Source organism: Barbus barbus, assembly GCF_936440315.1.
Source record: "Barbus barbus genome assembly, chromosome: 11".
NCBI lineage: Eukaryota > Metazoa > Chordata > Actinopteri > Cypriniformes > Cyprinidae > Barbus > Barbus barbus.
In genome coordinates this window covers 12,446,365-12,464,699 of record NC_136739.1, presented here as the reverse complement: position 1 = coordinate 12,464,699, position 18,335 = coordinate 12,446,365, and the positions used below count along the sequence as shown (strand labels likewise).

General features: G+C 40.9%; 1 protein-coding gene across 4 annotated transcripts in view; it reads right to left on the bottom strand.

Annotated features, from left to right (window-relative positions):
• Positions 1–1,319: 1,319 nt before the first annotated feature.
• Positions 1,320–18,335, bottom strand: part of crfb2 (cytokine receptor family member b2) — a 48,661-nt gene continuing 31,645 nt past the window's right edge. For 2 of the 4 annotated variants that reach the window (XM_079427940.1, XM_079427939.1), the window contains exons 5-8: positions 6,202–6,350; positions 4,745–4,895; positions 3,985–4,094; positions 1,366–2,745 (exon numbers count right to left, since the gene is read on the bottom strand). In XM_079427940.1, coding sequence (XP_079284066.1) covers positions 2,095–2,745; positions 3,985–4,094; positions 4,745–4,895; positions 6,202–6,350 — 1,061 coding nt within the window. In that variant the 3' untranslated portion in view covers positions 1,366–2,094. Of the gene's footprint in view, positions 2,746–3,030; positions 3,158–3,984; positions 4,095–4,744; positions 4,896–6,201; positions 6,351–18,335 lie in introns of all 4 variants that reach the window. The other 2 variants (XR_013784843.1, XM_079427938.1) reach the window with 2 other exon arrangements.

The window sequence follows — 18,335 nt, the reverse complement described above, 5'->3', positions numbered from 1 at the left end:
GAATTTCAGTGAACGAGAAATATGAGTCAATGGATTACGTGTACTAGAATGATTCGTTCACCTAAAAGATTCGTTCAAAAAGAACAATTCGTTCACGAACGTAACATCACTATTTTGCTTGCATGCTATAGTTTCTGAGTGTAATCATGCCAGCTCATGATGACCACCTCATCATATAAAAAACAGTTAACCTAGATTTAGTGACGTGAGTGACATACATACTGCCAAGTATGGTGACCCACACTCGGATTTCGTGCATTTAACCCATCCAACGTGCACACACACACCGTGAACACACACCCGGAGCAGTGGGCAGCCATTTATGCTGCAGCGCCCGGGGAGCAGTTGGCGGTTCGGTGCCTTGCTCAAGGGCACCTCAGTCGTGGTATTGAGGTTGGAGAGAGCGCTGGACATTCACTCCCCCCACCTACAATTCCTGCCGGCCCGAGACTCGAACCCGCAACCTTTGGATTACGAGTCCGACTCTCTAACCATTAGGCCACATCTTCCCCGTAAAAGGGAAGTTTTACAGTCCCAAAGTTTCACAGTCCCAAAACTCTCATTTAAACTACTGATATTGTCTGGCCAGAGGAGAATGACACTATTTCTACAAACTATTTCCCCGTCTAAATACTGTAAAGCTGATATAAAGCCACACAGCTTTATATCAAGCCGATGTAAAGCTGCTTTGACACAATTTGCATTGTTAAAAGCGCTATACAAATAATATTGACTTGACTTAACCCTGACAGTTTTTATAAATATGAGCGCTGGCGTGGATTTAACTCTACGATCAAATCTGTGTGTACGCACACTTTATAAATGAGGCTCCTGGAAACTATTCAAAGCCACTGGAAGGCAAGTCTGCAACCTTTAGCCAAAAAAGCATAACGGCTAAGGCTAATGCTGCAGTTTTGGCGGTATGCAGGGAAAGAGAAAAGAGCGAGAGCCTACACTGAAAAAATGCTATTTTATAAGAAAGTCACAAGAGTTTTTGTGACAAGTGGGATTCAGTTCACAGCATTCCTAATTTATTCCTATGGTATCCTTAGACAGTCAATCGACTGACTGAAATTCAGTGATGTCAAGGCTGTGATGTAATTGGTAATCGAGGCACATGTGATCCAAATTGACTGTTGTGCTTTCTCCAATGGTAGAACCACGGACCCTCGTATCTCCCAGTAATAACACCTTTGCCAAGGTTACGTTGAACTTCCTGTGCCACGAAGAATGCATCATATTTTTTCCCCATTCGTTTTAAAATCCCATTGGGAACCAAGCCAACCGGCTATGAGGTGAAACACAACAGTACAAATTTTGATTTGAAACAAAAAGTTTTAAAAAATCAGACAAAAAGACAACGGTACAAGACTGTTTACTTAATGCTTTAATGAAAGAAAGAACTACAATCCCAATGCAAATGGAAAATAAAAAATGATCCATTTAAAGTTGTTGATTATATATATTGTTGATTGTAGTTTGAAGTCAAGATGCTGTAACATTTTAGATGCCGATTTCTTCCAGTGGTAACTGAGTGAAAATAGGAAGTTAATCCAACACTTATGTTCATTAAAAATCAGTTTTCCTATGAAGAAAATAAATGGCTTTTTTTACTTTGAGAAACAGACTGTAGCACTCTATAGTGCTGTTATTAGCACTAGCTCTGTGTCCATCAATTAGAGAGCTAAATTCTCATCAGTAGTTTGATTATTACAAGTACTACTATTATATCTGAATTAGAGAGCTCTCCAGTTTATTTTTTACTACTAAGAATTCAAATGTATTCTTGGTAGTAAAAACTCATATTCATTAGATGAAAACAGTTTTGTGATTACACATCTCCTTTTCCAAATCCTGCCAAGCCCGTGGTGCTACATTTCATGTCGGTATGCCATGATCGCTATCAGACTGAAATGCATATTGAAAGATAATAATAATAATAAAAACACTTAAAATACAAAAAAAATCAATCAAGTATAAAAATATACATCTCTATATATTATCAGAATTTCAGAATGCTTGCGTGTGCTTTTAGATACCCAGATCTACTCTCAGTCTCAATTGATGTAAAAGAATGTTCGTTTCTTCAGGAATCTAATTTCGACTTAAATACCCTGAATCATCATCATCTTCCTCTAAAATGTTCATCTGAATAGACTTTTGAGAGTTTTGGGACTGTGAATCAGAAATCCAGGTAGATGTAGCACAAGTCTGTAACAGGTTTTGAGGACATGATTCCTGCACATCTTCAGTAATGCAGGTTTTATCAGGTTCAGCTTTATCAGAAACTCCTCCTAACATCACAGAAAACAGGTTTACATCTGTACTGCTCTCTCTGTCTTCATTCTCCATGGGAAAAACAGAACTTAAACTTTGAAGAGCACTTGTTTGCACTTTAAGGAGCCTAGGAGAGGCTGTTGGTTCAGTATGGATATGGCTGCCTTCAAACACAATCAGACTACCACTGTGAGGATCTGTGGAAGACGCAAGGCTTGTATCTGGAGTTTGATTCATAAGCAAAATAGAGCTAGATGACACTGGAAAAACAGAGAGCGGGGAACCTTGAGGGTTCAGATAGTGTGCCTCTAGTCTCTCATATTTCAAAACCTCCTCTGCCTCTTCTTCAAAGTCATTTTCCTCTCTGTTTGTCTTCAACTTTTCGATGGAGTTTCTCTCCTCATAGAGCTTGTTAATGGATTCACCAGCAGTGACAAGAAGAACTTTATTGATACTCTGAAATGAACTCTGGAAAACAACACGCATTAATAATTATTAGTGATTGTCAAAAATTACATAAATTGAGGACAAAGCAGCAGAGCAGTGATGTTTTTGCACTGTAAACAACAAACAAACAAATAAAACAAAAAGGATTTGGATGTATGCTTTATGCAATGTCATGCAATAAAGTATTTTGCCTTACAACTGGTTCAACCAAATTTGATCAATTATTTAAAAGAAATTACAATGCACAGTATTAAAAAAAAAAAAATTAAATGAAGAGTTCATCCCAAAATTAAAAACTTTACTCACCCTAAGGCTACCCAAGATTAGTTTGTTTCTTCATCCGAACAGATCTGAGAAATTTAGCATTCCATCACTTGCTCACCAATGGATCCTCTGCAGTGAATGGGTACCGTCAGAATGAGAGTCCTAACAGCTGATAAAAACATCACAATAATCAATTGACATCTAATTAAGTGAAAAGCTGCGTGTTTGTAATAAACAAATCCATCATTATGATGTTTTTATCTCAAACCGTTGCTTCCGGTTGGTCTCGTCTGAACTAGTAGAGAAATATGCAGATTAAGAAACGTCTAAAACAGCTCAAAACAATGTTGGTGGATTTTGATGTGATAGGACAAAATGCAGGATGTCTTATATAAAGGAAAGAAAACTGGAGTTATGATGGATTATGGAAATAAAAATTATGGAATTGTTTCTTACAAACAGCTTTTCACTTCACAAGATGTTAATTAATGGGCTGGAGTCATGTTAAATAACTGTGATTATTGTGATGCATTTATAAGCTGTTTGAACTCTCATTCTGATGGCACCCATTCCCTGCAGAGCAGGGGTGTCCAATCCTGTTTCCGGAGGGCCTACTAGTAGCTCCAACCAGCTCCACCACAGTCGCCTAGAAGTTCTAGTGAGTCTTAGGACCTTGATTAGCTGATTCAGGTGACACTCCTGGACAGTGGCCCTCCAGGAACAGGTCTGGTCACCGCTGATGGAGAGTATCCACTAGTGAGCAATTGGCGGAAATTTCTCCAAATATGTTCCGATAAAGAAGCAAATTCATATAACATTTTGAATGGCCTGAGGGTGAGTACATTTTCAGAACTTTTAGGTGATATATTCCTTTAAAACCTTTCTGAAGACAGTACTTAAGATAAGATGGTTGCATTTTTGTGAAGCTGAAGCTTATTTTACTATACCCCTTTTTAGGTACTTTAGTCACAGACTGAGTCTCTTGCCATGACTTACCAGAACTGGAGGAAGATCTCTTTTTAGACAGAAACAGCGAGAAACAAATCTTGGTGTGCACATCAGTAACAGCACCATCAGCAGACACAGGATAACAGAGATAATGGCATCTAAAACAAATATACAACACTGGATTTTAGCATACTTTGGGGCAAATTCACAAAACATTTACATGTTCGGAATTTCAGCTATGCCTAGTTTACCCAATTTTCTAGCTAAGGGCGCTTTCACACTTGATGCCATTGCTTGGTGCAAACTAGAGTTCAGTTCCCCCTTTCCTCTGTTTTCGGTTTACATCATATTTTTGGTTCTGGACCACAGTATGTTTGCAGCAATGCTTGTATTAGCAGAAGCTGATCTAACTACATAACTTGCCTTTTTAAAACTGCTTTACAGCAGAATTGAATTGTGTTTGCATCATTGAAACATTATTTTGCTGTTTAACACTGTAAAGCTGTTTTACACAATCTCTATTGCATAAAGCGCTATATAAATAAAGGTGACTTGACTTGATGATTTGCGATACGATACTATATAAATTAAAGTGCTTTCACATTAGCACTTTTGGTGCACACCTCGATCTGGTTAGCAGTCTCTTGCAATACATCAAATACAAGAACATTCAGAGCAACTGAAATTGAAACTGTTGTCAAGGACATGATTACTTGATGCATTATACTTAGCCATAAACTATTTTTTTATCTATAGCATCAATGTAATACTGTTGGAGTCTATTACATTTAGTCAAAAAATACAGTACCTGAAACATTTGCTCTTTCGGGAATGGTGGCACATACTGCTGGTCTATTGGGTGGGCTGAGATCAATGATACTGACATTCACACAGTACCTTTGGCCAGGGGCCAGGTTCTTTAGGGTCACATTCTTTAACCCTTCAGTATCCACGTGAAACTATAAGTGAACACAAAGAGCAGCAAATACAACATTTGCAATTGTTGAAAAGCATACTTTCATTACACTACTGTAAAGAGATCTTGCAGTAGATGAGTGTGTTTGTGCACACTTGGCAAATAAAGCTCAGTCTTATTCTGAGTGTAGTAGCCTTATGTAGCCCTGCCACTTGTAAAGCTGCACTCGTTGTCTTCTGCCTCCCGCATTGTATTTCCACAGCGTGAAGATAAGATCTTATGGATTCATGAATGAACCAACTGTTTTTAAATCTTCCCGGTCAACTGACATTAAGTATGTTGTCTGCTTCAACCATTAAGACGTTTCTGATAACTTTCATTAACTCAACAAGTTAATTAATTTCATCATTTGTTCATGATTAACAAATGTTTATTGAGATATTACAATGTTGACATTTCAAGTGATTAATAATATATTAACTAGTAACTTAACTAGTAACTGTTAAGCATTTACTAAGGATTTGTTTGATTATTTTATGATGCTATTTTTTAAGATAACTTACGACAGATTTGTAAATCGTTAGCATATTACTTAATAATAATAATATAGTCATGTTTTGTAAATGATTAGTTCATCATTTAATCACTTGTAAATTATTTATAACTAAAGCTACAAAACAGATGAAAAAAAATTTACATATCACTTAATCATTTATGAACGCATAATCATGTTTTGTAAATTATTAGTTCATCATTAACTAATTACTTGTAAACGAATTAACAAAACACATTGTTAGCATATCACTTATTAATTGCTTAAGAATATTTTATAAATGATTAGTTCATCATTAACTAATCACTTATAAATTACTTACAACTGAACGTTATTATTAAGTGTTACCGTTTAAATACAGTATGAGATACAGCGACCGTGTAATGAGGGAAGATCGGATATTTCTGTTTATTTTGCTCAAATTCTGTAGCACAATTGGCCAGCTGCAGAGAGAAACTAGTAGCCAGACAACAAACAAGTGATCAATCCTGAGAGGTGGCTTCACTACATTCTAGCAGCACGGTTTCAACACAGTTAGCCATGGCCCAGAACAGTGTGTAATCATTCTGTACTGAAACAAGCTCAAGTATAACTGGAACTCTTCATTACCATTCTTAAAACTGTTTGGCCCAATAGTGGAAAAGTGGCTTTAGATAGCCTGAGTAAATTTTCAGCTAATTTTATTTTTTTTGTGATCTCTTCCTTTAAAGTATACAGTACACATCTGGTGTTTAAAAGGGACCATATTATCTGTTAAATTTACCCAAATTAAACCATGACAAGTTTGTTCTCTCACCTTTGCTCTATCTTCACTGCTGATCATCAACCTATAGCAAAACTTGAATGAATTGTATATGCTGTAGAGTTGATCAGCAGGTGCTCTGAGACTTATACAGAGCGACTGATTATATGCAGTTACTGTCAGCAGCGGAGGCTCAAAGGTGGCTGTAAGAGAAAAAAAAGAAAAAGACATAAGACAAAAGACATAAAAGAAAAAAAACAAACATGCTGAAAGAGATATCATACACAAGTACCACATGTGATTATATACATAGTGCTGTCAAACGATTAATCGCATCCAAAATAAAAGTTGTTGTTTTCTTTTGTGTGTACTGTGTATATTTATTATGTTTATATAAAGACACACACATACAGCATATATTTTGAAAATATTTACATGTGGGGACACTTAATTTCTAGTGATTATCGTCAATTTGATTTAGCAGATACTATTTAAACTAAACTGATCTAGACAATGACATCTCTGAACTCAATAATGAAATGCCTTAACTGAAAATTGAGCGTTTAATCTTATTTTTATACATTACTGACACTCTATGCTCCAATTTGATACTATTAAATGCTTTGACACAATCTGTATTGTTAAAAGCGCTATATAAATAAAGGTGACTTGACATGTATTTACATGTATATATTTATATTAATATAAATTCTATAATATATAAATATATTTCATACATAAACATAACATATTTTTCTTAAATATATACATGCATGTGTGTGTATTTATATATATATATACATAATAAATAAACAGTACACACACATATATTATGTAAACAAAATATTTTATTTTTGGATGCGATCAATTGCGATTAATCATTTGACAGCACTAATACATATATAATGTGATATTGTCTGTTAAATTACTTTGATCGCTAGCTTTATAATCTAAACCACTAGAGCAGTGCATTAGCATTTTGCTAGCCTGTTAAATTGTCATTTGTGCTTTACCATCTCTTTTCTCTCTCTCGCTCCAACTTTCATGAGTTGGCATCAATCACAATGAGTCATAGTCAAGTCACCTTTCTTTATATAGCGCTTTTAACAATACAGATTGTGTCAAAGCAGCTTTACAGTATTAAATAGGAAAGTAGTGTGTCAATAATGCAAAAGGACAACACTAAACACTCAATTTTCAGTTAAAGGCAGTTCATCATTGAATTCAGTAATGTCATCATCCAGCTCTGTCCTGTTCAAATAGTATCTATGCAATCAAGTCGACGATATCACTGGAAATTAAGTGTCCCCAACTAAGCAAGCCAGAGGTTTATAGCTGCTACTTTTTTGTCACTTGCACTGCTTGCCACATGTTTAGTGTAGCCTTCTCTGTCAGCGGTGTAGGGGTATTACATTTTATAATATTAATACGTAATTTAAAGAAATAGTTTAATTTAGCTCAAAGGGAATAATTTATGATTTTATAGGGATTTGAACAGAATCGGTATTGCGGCGATTCACTGAACGAGCCGTATGACAAACTCTGCACTGGATATTAAAATCCCAAATATAGTGAAAACACTATTAAATAGCACAGTAACGAAATCGACAGATTAAGGCATTAACTTGTGAGCAGAAAACACAAGATACTTCTCTTTTCAATATAAATAAGATTTTATTTATATAAACGTAAGACATAAACTAATCTAACACATGAACACAAGCATTCACACATTCACACGTTGCAGAAAGAGAGAAAGTGAGGAAAGGGTGAGTTTAAGAGAATGAAAATGTGAAATCCCAAGTTTACAGCAATATGTTCAATTGCATAGACCTGAACAACCATCAATCACTTATTTAACCCTCGTTTTGAGTTTCTCAATGAGGCTAAGATTTATATCAACTGCACCTGATTCAGTTAGAATTTGGAGGTGTAGCTTGCGTGCTTTGCCTTGTTAGGGGGTTTCCTTTGTGTCCTCTTTGCAGACGGGGGGGGGTTTCCCGAAGTGTCTGATTGGCTGGAAGTTCAGTAGTCTTTGAAGTGACGTCTTGGCTGAACATGCGAGTTGGGTCTGCTGGAAGTTTAAAGCGAGTGCAGCCGAAGCTGGACTTTGTATCAAACTTACATTAACACACGAAACTCCACGGAAAGAAAAGAAACTAAAGTAAAAGAATAAAATTAAAAGGATGTGACGAGACTATGTTGCTTTCCTTCTCATTATGGCACGTGGGCCAGAGCACGCTCAAAGAGCAGCACGCGGTGAGAGGGACGAGAGTACGAGAGTAAGAGTGCGGCAAGAGAGCTAAGAGAGAGAACAAAAGAGGAAGAAAGAAGGAGGGACAACAGTTTTAAACTCGCTTCTGGACACATCCCATCTGGATGTCTTGACCAATTAGATACTGTCCTTGCTTGGGGTATTGCTTTGTTTCTCCACCCCTCTAATAAATCTGTTCATTCAGAGGTCTGAACTTTACAGGCTCTTGCAAAGTAAACCTTTTGATTTCCATAAGACTATGATGCATTTGACAAATAATTGATAGGAAGAAACATTTAAAGCATGCATTTTCAAACTCATAGATACTAAACATGAATTGGAATCCCTCAGCTATTCAATAATGATTAAAAAGACATACATATTATTTGATTAAAACATGATATGTGGGTACAACATAAAAATGTCCTTTTAGGATGATTTTATGTGCATATGGAGAAGAAAGTCTTTGTGCAGTTCTAAGGAGAACGAAGGCATGTTCTTTAGACAAAGGAATGCTGGTTTGGACTGTCTTCTATGTGTGGAGACACGCCCAAGAGAGAGTCTGTAGCTAGTGATTTCCTATCACAGGTTTACATGTGAACATCAGTCTTGATTACTTGCAACAAATTTGAGAGTCTCCTTCTTGAATTGGGATTATCAATAAGTGTTCGTTTGTCTCAGTTTTGCAAGCTGTTTGGTGACAGAGGCTCGCTAAGTTAGGATTGCTTCAGCTAGTTGGAGCTAGGAATCCGGACAGATTTATGATATCCTGTTTCTTGGAGCCTCTCTTTCTGGAATCTCAGCTTCTCATGTTTCAATGTTCTGATCGCAGCTTCACTTTGTCTGATTCAGTCTCTGATATCCTACAGCGGCGAGGGATTGACATGTGATAAATGCAGGGGGACAGTCAGGCTAACAGAGAAGATTTCAGAACTAGTGACACACATCCAAACTTTGCAATCTTACCCAACAGTCATGACATGCATGCTGCTGATTCTGTGTAATTGAATCATTAATTGAAAAGGGCATGTTCAAAATAATAGCAGTGTGGAGTTTAATTAGAGCGGTAAATCATTCTGTGAAAAAACTGGTGTCAAACAAGTGACCCTTATTTAAGGACGAAGGCAGCAAATGTTGTACTAGGTCAACTGGAACTGGGAACACTTCCCAAAACACCCGATGTACTTGTTACATTGTTAGAAGAATGGCATCTACGCTAAAATTAGTCTGTTTCTTTCTTATTCCGTGGTCACCGTAGCCACCCAGATCCAGACTGTATCCAGATCAGATGGTCATTGCAGCCACCCGGATCCAGTCTGTATCCAGATCAGATGGTGGATCAGCACCTATAGATGACCTCTACAGCCCTGAACGTCAAGGCTGTAGAGACCAGGACAACTAGATGAACCCCAAAGACTGATCCCCAGTGAAGACCCTGTCTCCTAGACGGCCATTGGGACAAGACCACAGGAACCAGATGAGTTCTTTGCACAATCTGACTCTGCTGCAGCCTAGATTTAAGCTGCTGATTTTGTCTGGCCAGAGGAGAATGACTATTCGACACACTATTTCCCCGTCTAAATACTGTAAAGATGATGTAAAGCCACCCAGCTTTATATCAAGCTGATGTAAAGCTGCTTTGACAGAATTTGCATTGTTAAAAACGCTATACAAATAATAGTGACTTGTGTCAGAGAGTCACCACAGTCACCGCAGTCTCCACCAATGACACTCACCAGATCCCAATCCCCTGATTTCTGATCACCGCCACCTGTCAGCACTAATCAGCAGCACTATATCCCTGCACTCCTCCCCATTCACTCTCTGTCTGGTCTCAAACATTCTATGTTGACTAACCTGACCCACTTACCTTTTTTTTACCTACCAGTTGCTCCTGTGTTCCTATCCCCGTTCTCCATCGCTCCTGTGCTCCACCGTCTCCACACTCCGCTGTTCCCTCTGGATCCCCTGGATAAAGAAACAAGGACATTAACACTCAGATAAGCCCCAAGAGACTTTCCCATTCCCCACCTGCTTACCCAGACTTACTGCTCATCTCATTCCCCTCTGCTGCTTTTCAATAAACCTGTTATTTGTATTGCACTTACCTCTGTGTCCCGTGTCTATCTGCTGACAGAAGACCAGACCAGAACCGACGACCGGAGATGGAGTTCCCGAACCCCACCGCTGTGGATCCCCTCGAAGTGCTGGCCAGTGCTCTTCGAACAGCTCTCTCTCCGGTCACACACCCTCAGTCTCCCTCTGCCAGTCCCACGGCCATCCCTGCAAACTATTCGGGTGAGGCGGTTGAATTTAGCGGTTTTTTACTTCAAGTTTCACTCTACATCGAGATGCAATCCCATAAATTTTCCTAAATTTCCCAACTAAAGTTGCCTTCCTGATCTCCCTGCTAACCGGACGAGCATTGCTCTGGGCACGAGTCATCTGGAACTCACAGACCGCTATAATGAACTCTTTTAATGCTTTCTTTTCCCACTTCAAGGAGGTCTTCGGCCTATCTACCGGCTCGCTCTCCATTGCCGACCAACTCAACCGCCTCCGCCAGGGAGATTCTTCAGCCAGTGACTATACTCTGCAGTTCCGGACTCTGGCGGCCTCTTGTGGATGGAACGAGGCAGCGCTACTCACTGCTTACCGTCGGGGCTTGGATCCACAGATCAGTGCCCAGATGGCGATGATAACCGCTCATTCTCCGTCCTCACCAGCTGCCTGTCCTCCGGTACCAGAACCTATGCAAATGGATACTAATCGCCTCTCACGCACTGAGCGTGCTCGACATCTCGCCACGGGGCTGTGCCTCTATTGTGGAGTTCCAGGGCACATTATTCTGGTGTGCCCCTCTCACGCTCTGCGGTGAGTACCCTCCAATTGGAGCCTGCTATCTCTACCCTACCACTGCTAATGGTACAACAGCTCACCCCACGTCATTTCATTTCAGTACCCACCTTCGTGGACTCGGGATCCTCAGGCAATTTCATCTCACAAGCCCTCCTAAAACAGCTTGATTTCCCCCCGCCAGAGACAGGCCGAGCTGAAGATCAAGACCATACAGGGAAAACCGCTCGGGCGTGAGCACATCAAGTTCCGGTCTCCGCCGATCACTCTGCAAGTAGGCTGTCTTCATCAGGAGAGGATTTACTTTCTGGTACTGGAGGGACCCACCGTCGATATCATCCTGGGACGCCCCTGGCTATCTCAACATTCCCCCGAAGTCAGATGGGATACCAGCGAGATCCTCTGATGGAGTATCTCTGCATCCAAAACTGTCTCTCCAACGTCCCTGTACACCTGGTTAGTAACCTGAAGCTCCACGTTCATTCCAACCTAGTGGAGAGCCCCGAACCTCGTGAGGTTCCAACAATCCCATCTGACTATCTGGCATTCCAGGATGTGTTCAGCAAACAGGCAGCCATGAAGTTAGGCGATGGAGGATTACATCAAGGAGGCTCTCCAACAACAGTTAATTCGCCCTTCCACCTCTCCGGCGGCCTCAAGCTTCTTCTTCGTGGGCAAGAAGGATGGAGGCTTGCGGTTCTACATCGACTACGACCGCAGCTGGACCTGCGGAGCACCTATAACCTCGTTCGTATCCGGGAAGGCGACGAGTGGAAGACGGCGTTCATTACCCCATCAGGCCACTATGAATATCAGGTCATGCCGTATGGCCTTTCCAACTCTCCGCCCGTCTTCCTGGGGTTTATGAACGAGGTGTTCCGGGAGTTCCTCCACCGGTTTGTCATCGTGTACATAGACGATATACTGATCTACTCTCGGAACCTGTATCCTGTATTCCCTCTCAAGTATCCATGCCCCCGACGAACCCTCCACACCTGAACCCATACTCCCTCCAGCCGTCCTTGTGAGCCCCATCCGGTGGGCCATGGATGAACAGATCCCACGTGCCCACCTCCTTGAGGACTTCCCTTCTGGGCTCCCTGCATGCTTCCCCGGGCTCTGGACACCCAGGCAGCCAGCGTACACTCACGCTCCTCCAAGCCCGGTACTGGTGGCCCAGTATGGCCCGGGATGTTTCCCAGTACATTCGTGGATGCTCAGTCTGCGCAATCTCCAAGACTCCACATCACTTACTCGCCGGAAAATTAGTCCCATTACCCATTCCACGTCGCCCCTGGTCCCACGTTAGAGTCGACTTCGTCACAGATCTCCCCAAGTCAGAAGGTTATACCTGCATACTCGTTGCAGTTGACAGATTCTCCAAAGCCTGCAAGTTAATTCCCCTCCGGGGTTTACCCACAGCCCTCGAAACAGCTGAGGCCCTCTTCCATAATCTCTTCCGCACCTTCGGCATCCCGGAAGATGTTGTCTCTGACCGTGGGCCACAGTTTGTCTCCCGTGTCTGGAAGGCATTTTTCAAACTCCTCGATGTCACCGTCAGTCTCTCCTCAGGGTCCCGCCCCTGGAGGAGGGGATACTGTCAGAGAGTCACCACAGTCGTACAGCCACCGCAGTCTCCACCAACGACACTCACCAGATCCCAATCCCCTGATTTCTGATCACTGCCACCTGTCAGCACTAATCAGCAGCACTATTTACCTGCACTCCTTCCGTTCACTCACTGTCTGGTCTCAAACATTCTATGTTGACTAACCTGACCCATTACCTTTTGTCTACCTACCAGTTGCTCCTGTGTTCCTATCCCTGTTTTCCATCGCTCCTGTGCTCCACCGTCTCCACGCTCCGCTGTTCCCTCTGGATCCCCCAGATAAAGAAACAAGGACACTCAGATAAGCCCCAAGAGACTTTCCCATTCCCCGCCTGCTTACACGGACTTACTGCTCATCTCATTCCCCTCTGTTACTTTTCAATAAACCTGTTGTTTGTATTGCACTTACCTCTGTGTCCCGTGTCTATCTGCTGACAACTTGACTTGTACTGTGCATTTCTCTCTGAAAATCTGAGTAAAATGGGTCGTTCCAGACATTGTTCAAAAGAAAAGCGTACTTTGATGAAAAAGTTGATTAGAGAGGGGAAAACATATAAAGAAGTGCAGAAAAAGATAGGCTGCTCAACTACAATGATATCAAAGACTTTAAAATGGCAACCAAAACCAGAAAGATGTGGAAGAGAACAGAAAGCTACCATTCGAATGGATCGAAGAATAGCCAAAATGGCAAAGACTCAGCCAATGATCAGCTCCAGGTGATCAAAGAAAGTCTAAAGTTACCTGTGAGTACTGTAACAATTAGAAGACGCCTATGTGAAGCCAAGCTATCGGCAAGAAGCCCCCCGCAAAGTCCCACTGTTTAAAAAGTGAAGAGGTTACAATTTGCCAAAGAACACACTGACTGGCCTAAAGAGAAATGGCACAATATTTTGTGGACTGATGAAGCAAGATTATTCTCTTTGGGTCTAGGGGCCGCAGACAGTTTGTGAGACGACCCCCAAACACTGAATTCAAGCCACAGTACACTGTGAAGACTTTGTGTCAAGAATGATTTGTGACCCATTGTTATGACTGATTTATATGACCTTTCCCCTCACACGGCCCACCCACGTTGTGTTGACCCTGTGACCTGTTAATGAGATCCATAGGTGGAAACCGGCATATGTGGAATTTCGTAGTCCATTTCTGTCCGATGTCATAAATGAAGTCCTGATGAATGATATTGTGTTTTTATGGTCCATCCCCACATCCGGTGGTGTCTGGCATCTCCACATGCCTGGGGGAGGAATCGTGTTGTATTCCAAGGTTAGATAAATAGGTCTCAGGCATTTCTGTGGAAAATCAGAAAAGAGCTGTGAAATACATATCGGTTTCATTTTTGGTTATCCTCTCTCTCTCTCTCTCTTTGTATGGGAGATGTGAGAAAAAGAAGGTAATATGTTGTGCACAAACATATTACAATATGTTTGTGCACAACCACACATATAATCTGATGAGTGAATAAAAAGTATTTAAATAAAATAGGTAACATGACTAATAATGAATTGAAAATAAAGCAATAAATAAAGAAATAAAATCCCCTTACATTTTTTCTTTGAGGAAAAAGTTTTGTCAAATGAGATGCTAACAAAATGTGGTTACTTTGAGTCTGCTGGGAGCTCTCTCTTTCTCTCACTCTCTCTCTTGCGATCATTCCGAGTCTTAAGCAAAACATTTACATTAGTTCAAGGTAACAAATAATGTTGTAATCAGGAGCCAGCGACGGCGAAATACGTAAAGCAAAAAAAAAAAAAAAAAAAAAAAAAAAAAAAATTATATATATATATATATATATATATATATATATATATATATATATATATATATATATATATATATTATAATTTTTTTTTTTTTTTTTTTTTTTTAACAGGCCAAATGATAAGTGTTATTGTGGACCCTGACATGTACAGACATGTCATCGTCATGTTTAATGGAGGCTTTCCATATTTAAGTTCAATTCACGCATTTTTTTTTTTACTTTTTCACAAAAGAAATAGTTGCAAAAGCAGTTTCACTGAAAATTTTGTATAATTTAAAAAAGCTGTTTATGCTCGGGCCAAAATTTGATCAGGTCTATCATTTCAAGTATTACTACACATCTGACTTGTGGGACACTCCATATAGGTGTAATGATTTTTTTTACTGTACAAAGTGTACGCCTACCCATCACACAAAAATTTCTGCGTATACATCAATTTTTTATAAAATATTGATTGTAAGCTATCTTAATTATAACAACTCGAGAAATTTCATCATAAATCGGAAAACACAAACATGTACATTCATGATGCTAACATATTATTGTAACCCAGTTTGTACTGAATACATTATAATCAGACTTTAACCATTAATATATTTTTAAGATACTAAAAAACATAAGTCAAAACGTCTTCAGTGCTCCAGCGATTACAGTATATGTAATATACTGTATAAAAATAAATATTTCAAGCGAAAAAGACACATTTTTAAAAAGTATTTTAGTTTTTCAGTAACCACACATAAATGCTGTTTTCTCAAAAACACAAACATGTACATTCATGCTGCTGGCATATTATTGTAGCCCAGTTTGTGCTGAATACAGTATAAGGTAACACTTTATTTCGATAGTCCACTTTAGACATTTTACTAACAGTAAGTAACTTTGCAACTACATGTCGACTAGCAGTCATTAGAGTATTTGTAGACTGTGCTTAATATCTTCTAACACTTTATTTTGATGGGTCTAGAACATACAACATACTGACTATGAGAAACTTTACAAGTATATGTCAACTTATTCTACTAACCCTAACAGTCTACTCTGAGATTTAGTAGATATGTAGTTGCAAATTAATGATAATTAGTTGACATGTAATTGCAAAGTTACTTACAGTTAGTAGAATGTCTAAAGTGGACTATCAAAATAAAGTGTAACCCAGTATAATCAGACTTTAGCCATTAATATGCTTTTTAGATTCTGAAAAAACACAAATGTTAGGGACATGATAACAGAGGGTTAAAAATAATTATGACATCATCAAGTTCAAGTTTGAAAATGTCGTGACCTCGCAGGACCACGGTGCTACATAAATACAGACATACAACAATGAAGTAAAAAACACTATAAACCTATACGCAACTAACCTACTGACAGATTTAACTATAAGTATACTATTTACCCTATACAAACTAAAAGAATAAAGGTTAAAAAATACAAACTATACGAATGCTTCACATAAATATTTTTCAGGATGTTTCATGTTTTCATGTTCCATGTTTCAGGAGGTAGGGGTTTGCATGGGGTTTCAGAGGGGGGCGGGGTGATTTGAGTTCAGGGCTCTCACAGCCTGGGGGAAAAAGCTGTTGAGCAGTCTGGTGGAGCGGGCTCTGATGCTCCGGTACCGTCTTCCTGATGGTAGGAGCTGGAAGAGACTGTGGGAGGGATGGGTGGAGTCCTTCACGATGCTGTTGGTTTTGCTGGAGCATCGTGTAAGGAAAATGTCCAGGATGGAGGGGAGAGGGGCACCGATGATCTTTGCAGCTGTGTTCACTGTCCGCTGGAGGGTCTTGCGGTCAGCAGCACTGCAGTTCCCGTATCAGACAGTGATGCAGCTGGTCAGCACACTCTCAATGGTGTCTCTGTAGAATGTGGTGAGGATGGGTGGAGGGAGACTTGCTCTTTTCAGCCGGTGGAGAAAGTGTAGGCGCTGTTGTGCCTTTTTGGAGAGTGACATGGTGTTGGTGGTCCAGGTGAGATCCTCTGTGATGTGCACCCCCAGGAATTTAGTGCTGCTGACTCTCTCCACAGTCGAGCTGCCGATGGTCAGTGGGGGATGGTCAACAGAGTTTCTTCTGAAGTCCATCACAACCTCCTTTGTCTTCTCCACATTGAGGGACAGATTGTTAGTGCCACACCATTCAGCCAGCTGTGCCACTTCCTCTCTGTAGTGCGTTTCTTCGTTGTTGCTGATGAGACTTGCCACTGTTGTGTCATCAGCAAACTTGATGATGTGGTTGGGGCTGAACTTGGCAGTGCAGTCGTGGGTCAGCAGTGTGAAGAGCACACAGCCTTGTGGGGCACCTGTGCTCAGTGTGGTAGAGCTCGAGGTGTTGTGGTCAACACGGACTGACTGAGGTCTTCCGGTTAGAAAGTCCAGGATCCAATTACACAGGGAATTGTTAAGGCCCAGCAGGTTTAGTTAATTTATGAGCTGTTGTGGGATTATTGTGTTGAATGCCGAGCCGAAGTCAATGAACAACATTCTAACATAGGAGTCTTTATTTTCTAGGTGGGTAAGAGCCAGGTGGAGGGTGGAGGAAATTGCATCATCCGTAGAACGGTTTGGACGTATGCAAACTGGAGCGGGTCGAGTGTGTTGGGGAGGTTGGTTTTAATGTTGTGCATGACTAGCCTCTCAAAGCACTTCATCGGGATTGGAGTCAGTGCTATGGGACGGTAGTCATTTAGACAGGACATAGGTGATTTCTTTGGTACCGGTATGATTGTTGTGGATTTGAGACATGTGGGGACGACTGCCTGGCTCAGCGAGGTGTTGAAGATATCTGTAAACACATCTGTCAGCTGTGCTACACAGTCTCTCAGAACACGGCCAGGTATGTTATCAGGACCCGCAGCCTTGCGTGGGTTAATCCTAGATAGGGTCTTCCTTATGTCGGCTGGAGACAGACAGAGCGCCCGGTCGTTGGGAGGTGTGGGCAGTTTTTGTGCAGGTGTGTCATTCTGCATTTCAAACCGTGAATAAAAGTGGTTGAGTGCATCAGGGAGGGATGTGTCCTCATCACAGGCCTGTGGCGGGGGCTTGTAGTCAGTGATGGTCTGAATGGCTTGCCACAGGCTCCGTGTGTCTCTGCTGTCTGTGAAGTGGTTGTTGATTTTTTGAGCATATGACCGTTTTGCATTTTTGATGCCACAGGACAGACTGGCTCTTGCTGTTTTGAGGGCTGCTTTATCTCCTGATCTGAATGCTTCATCTCTGGTCTTTAGCAGCCCACGAACCTCTGCTGTCATCCATGGCTTCTGGTTTGCACATGTGGTGATGGTCTTGGTGACCATCACCACAGGGCTCTCACAGCCTGGGGGAAAAAGCTGTTGAGCAGTCTGGTGGAGCGGGCATCAGTGCACTTTTTGATGTAAGCAGTCACAGTTTCAGTGTACTCGTGCAGGTCTGTGTGGTTGTTGTAGGTGGCTGCCTCTTTAAACATGTTCCAGTCTGTGCACTGAAAGCAGTCCTGTAGTGCTGAGGTGGAATTGTCTGGCCATACTGTGATCTGCTTTTTAACCGGTTTGGCGAGTTTGAGAAGTGGTCTATATGCTGGGATTAGCATAACAGTGATGTGGTCTGAGTACCCGAGGTGGGGGTGGGGTACAGCCTTGTAAGAGTTCTTTACGGTTGTGTAAACAAAGTCCAGTGTGTTGTTTCCCCTTGTTGCAAAGTTCACATGTTGGTAGAACTTTGGCAAAACTGT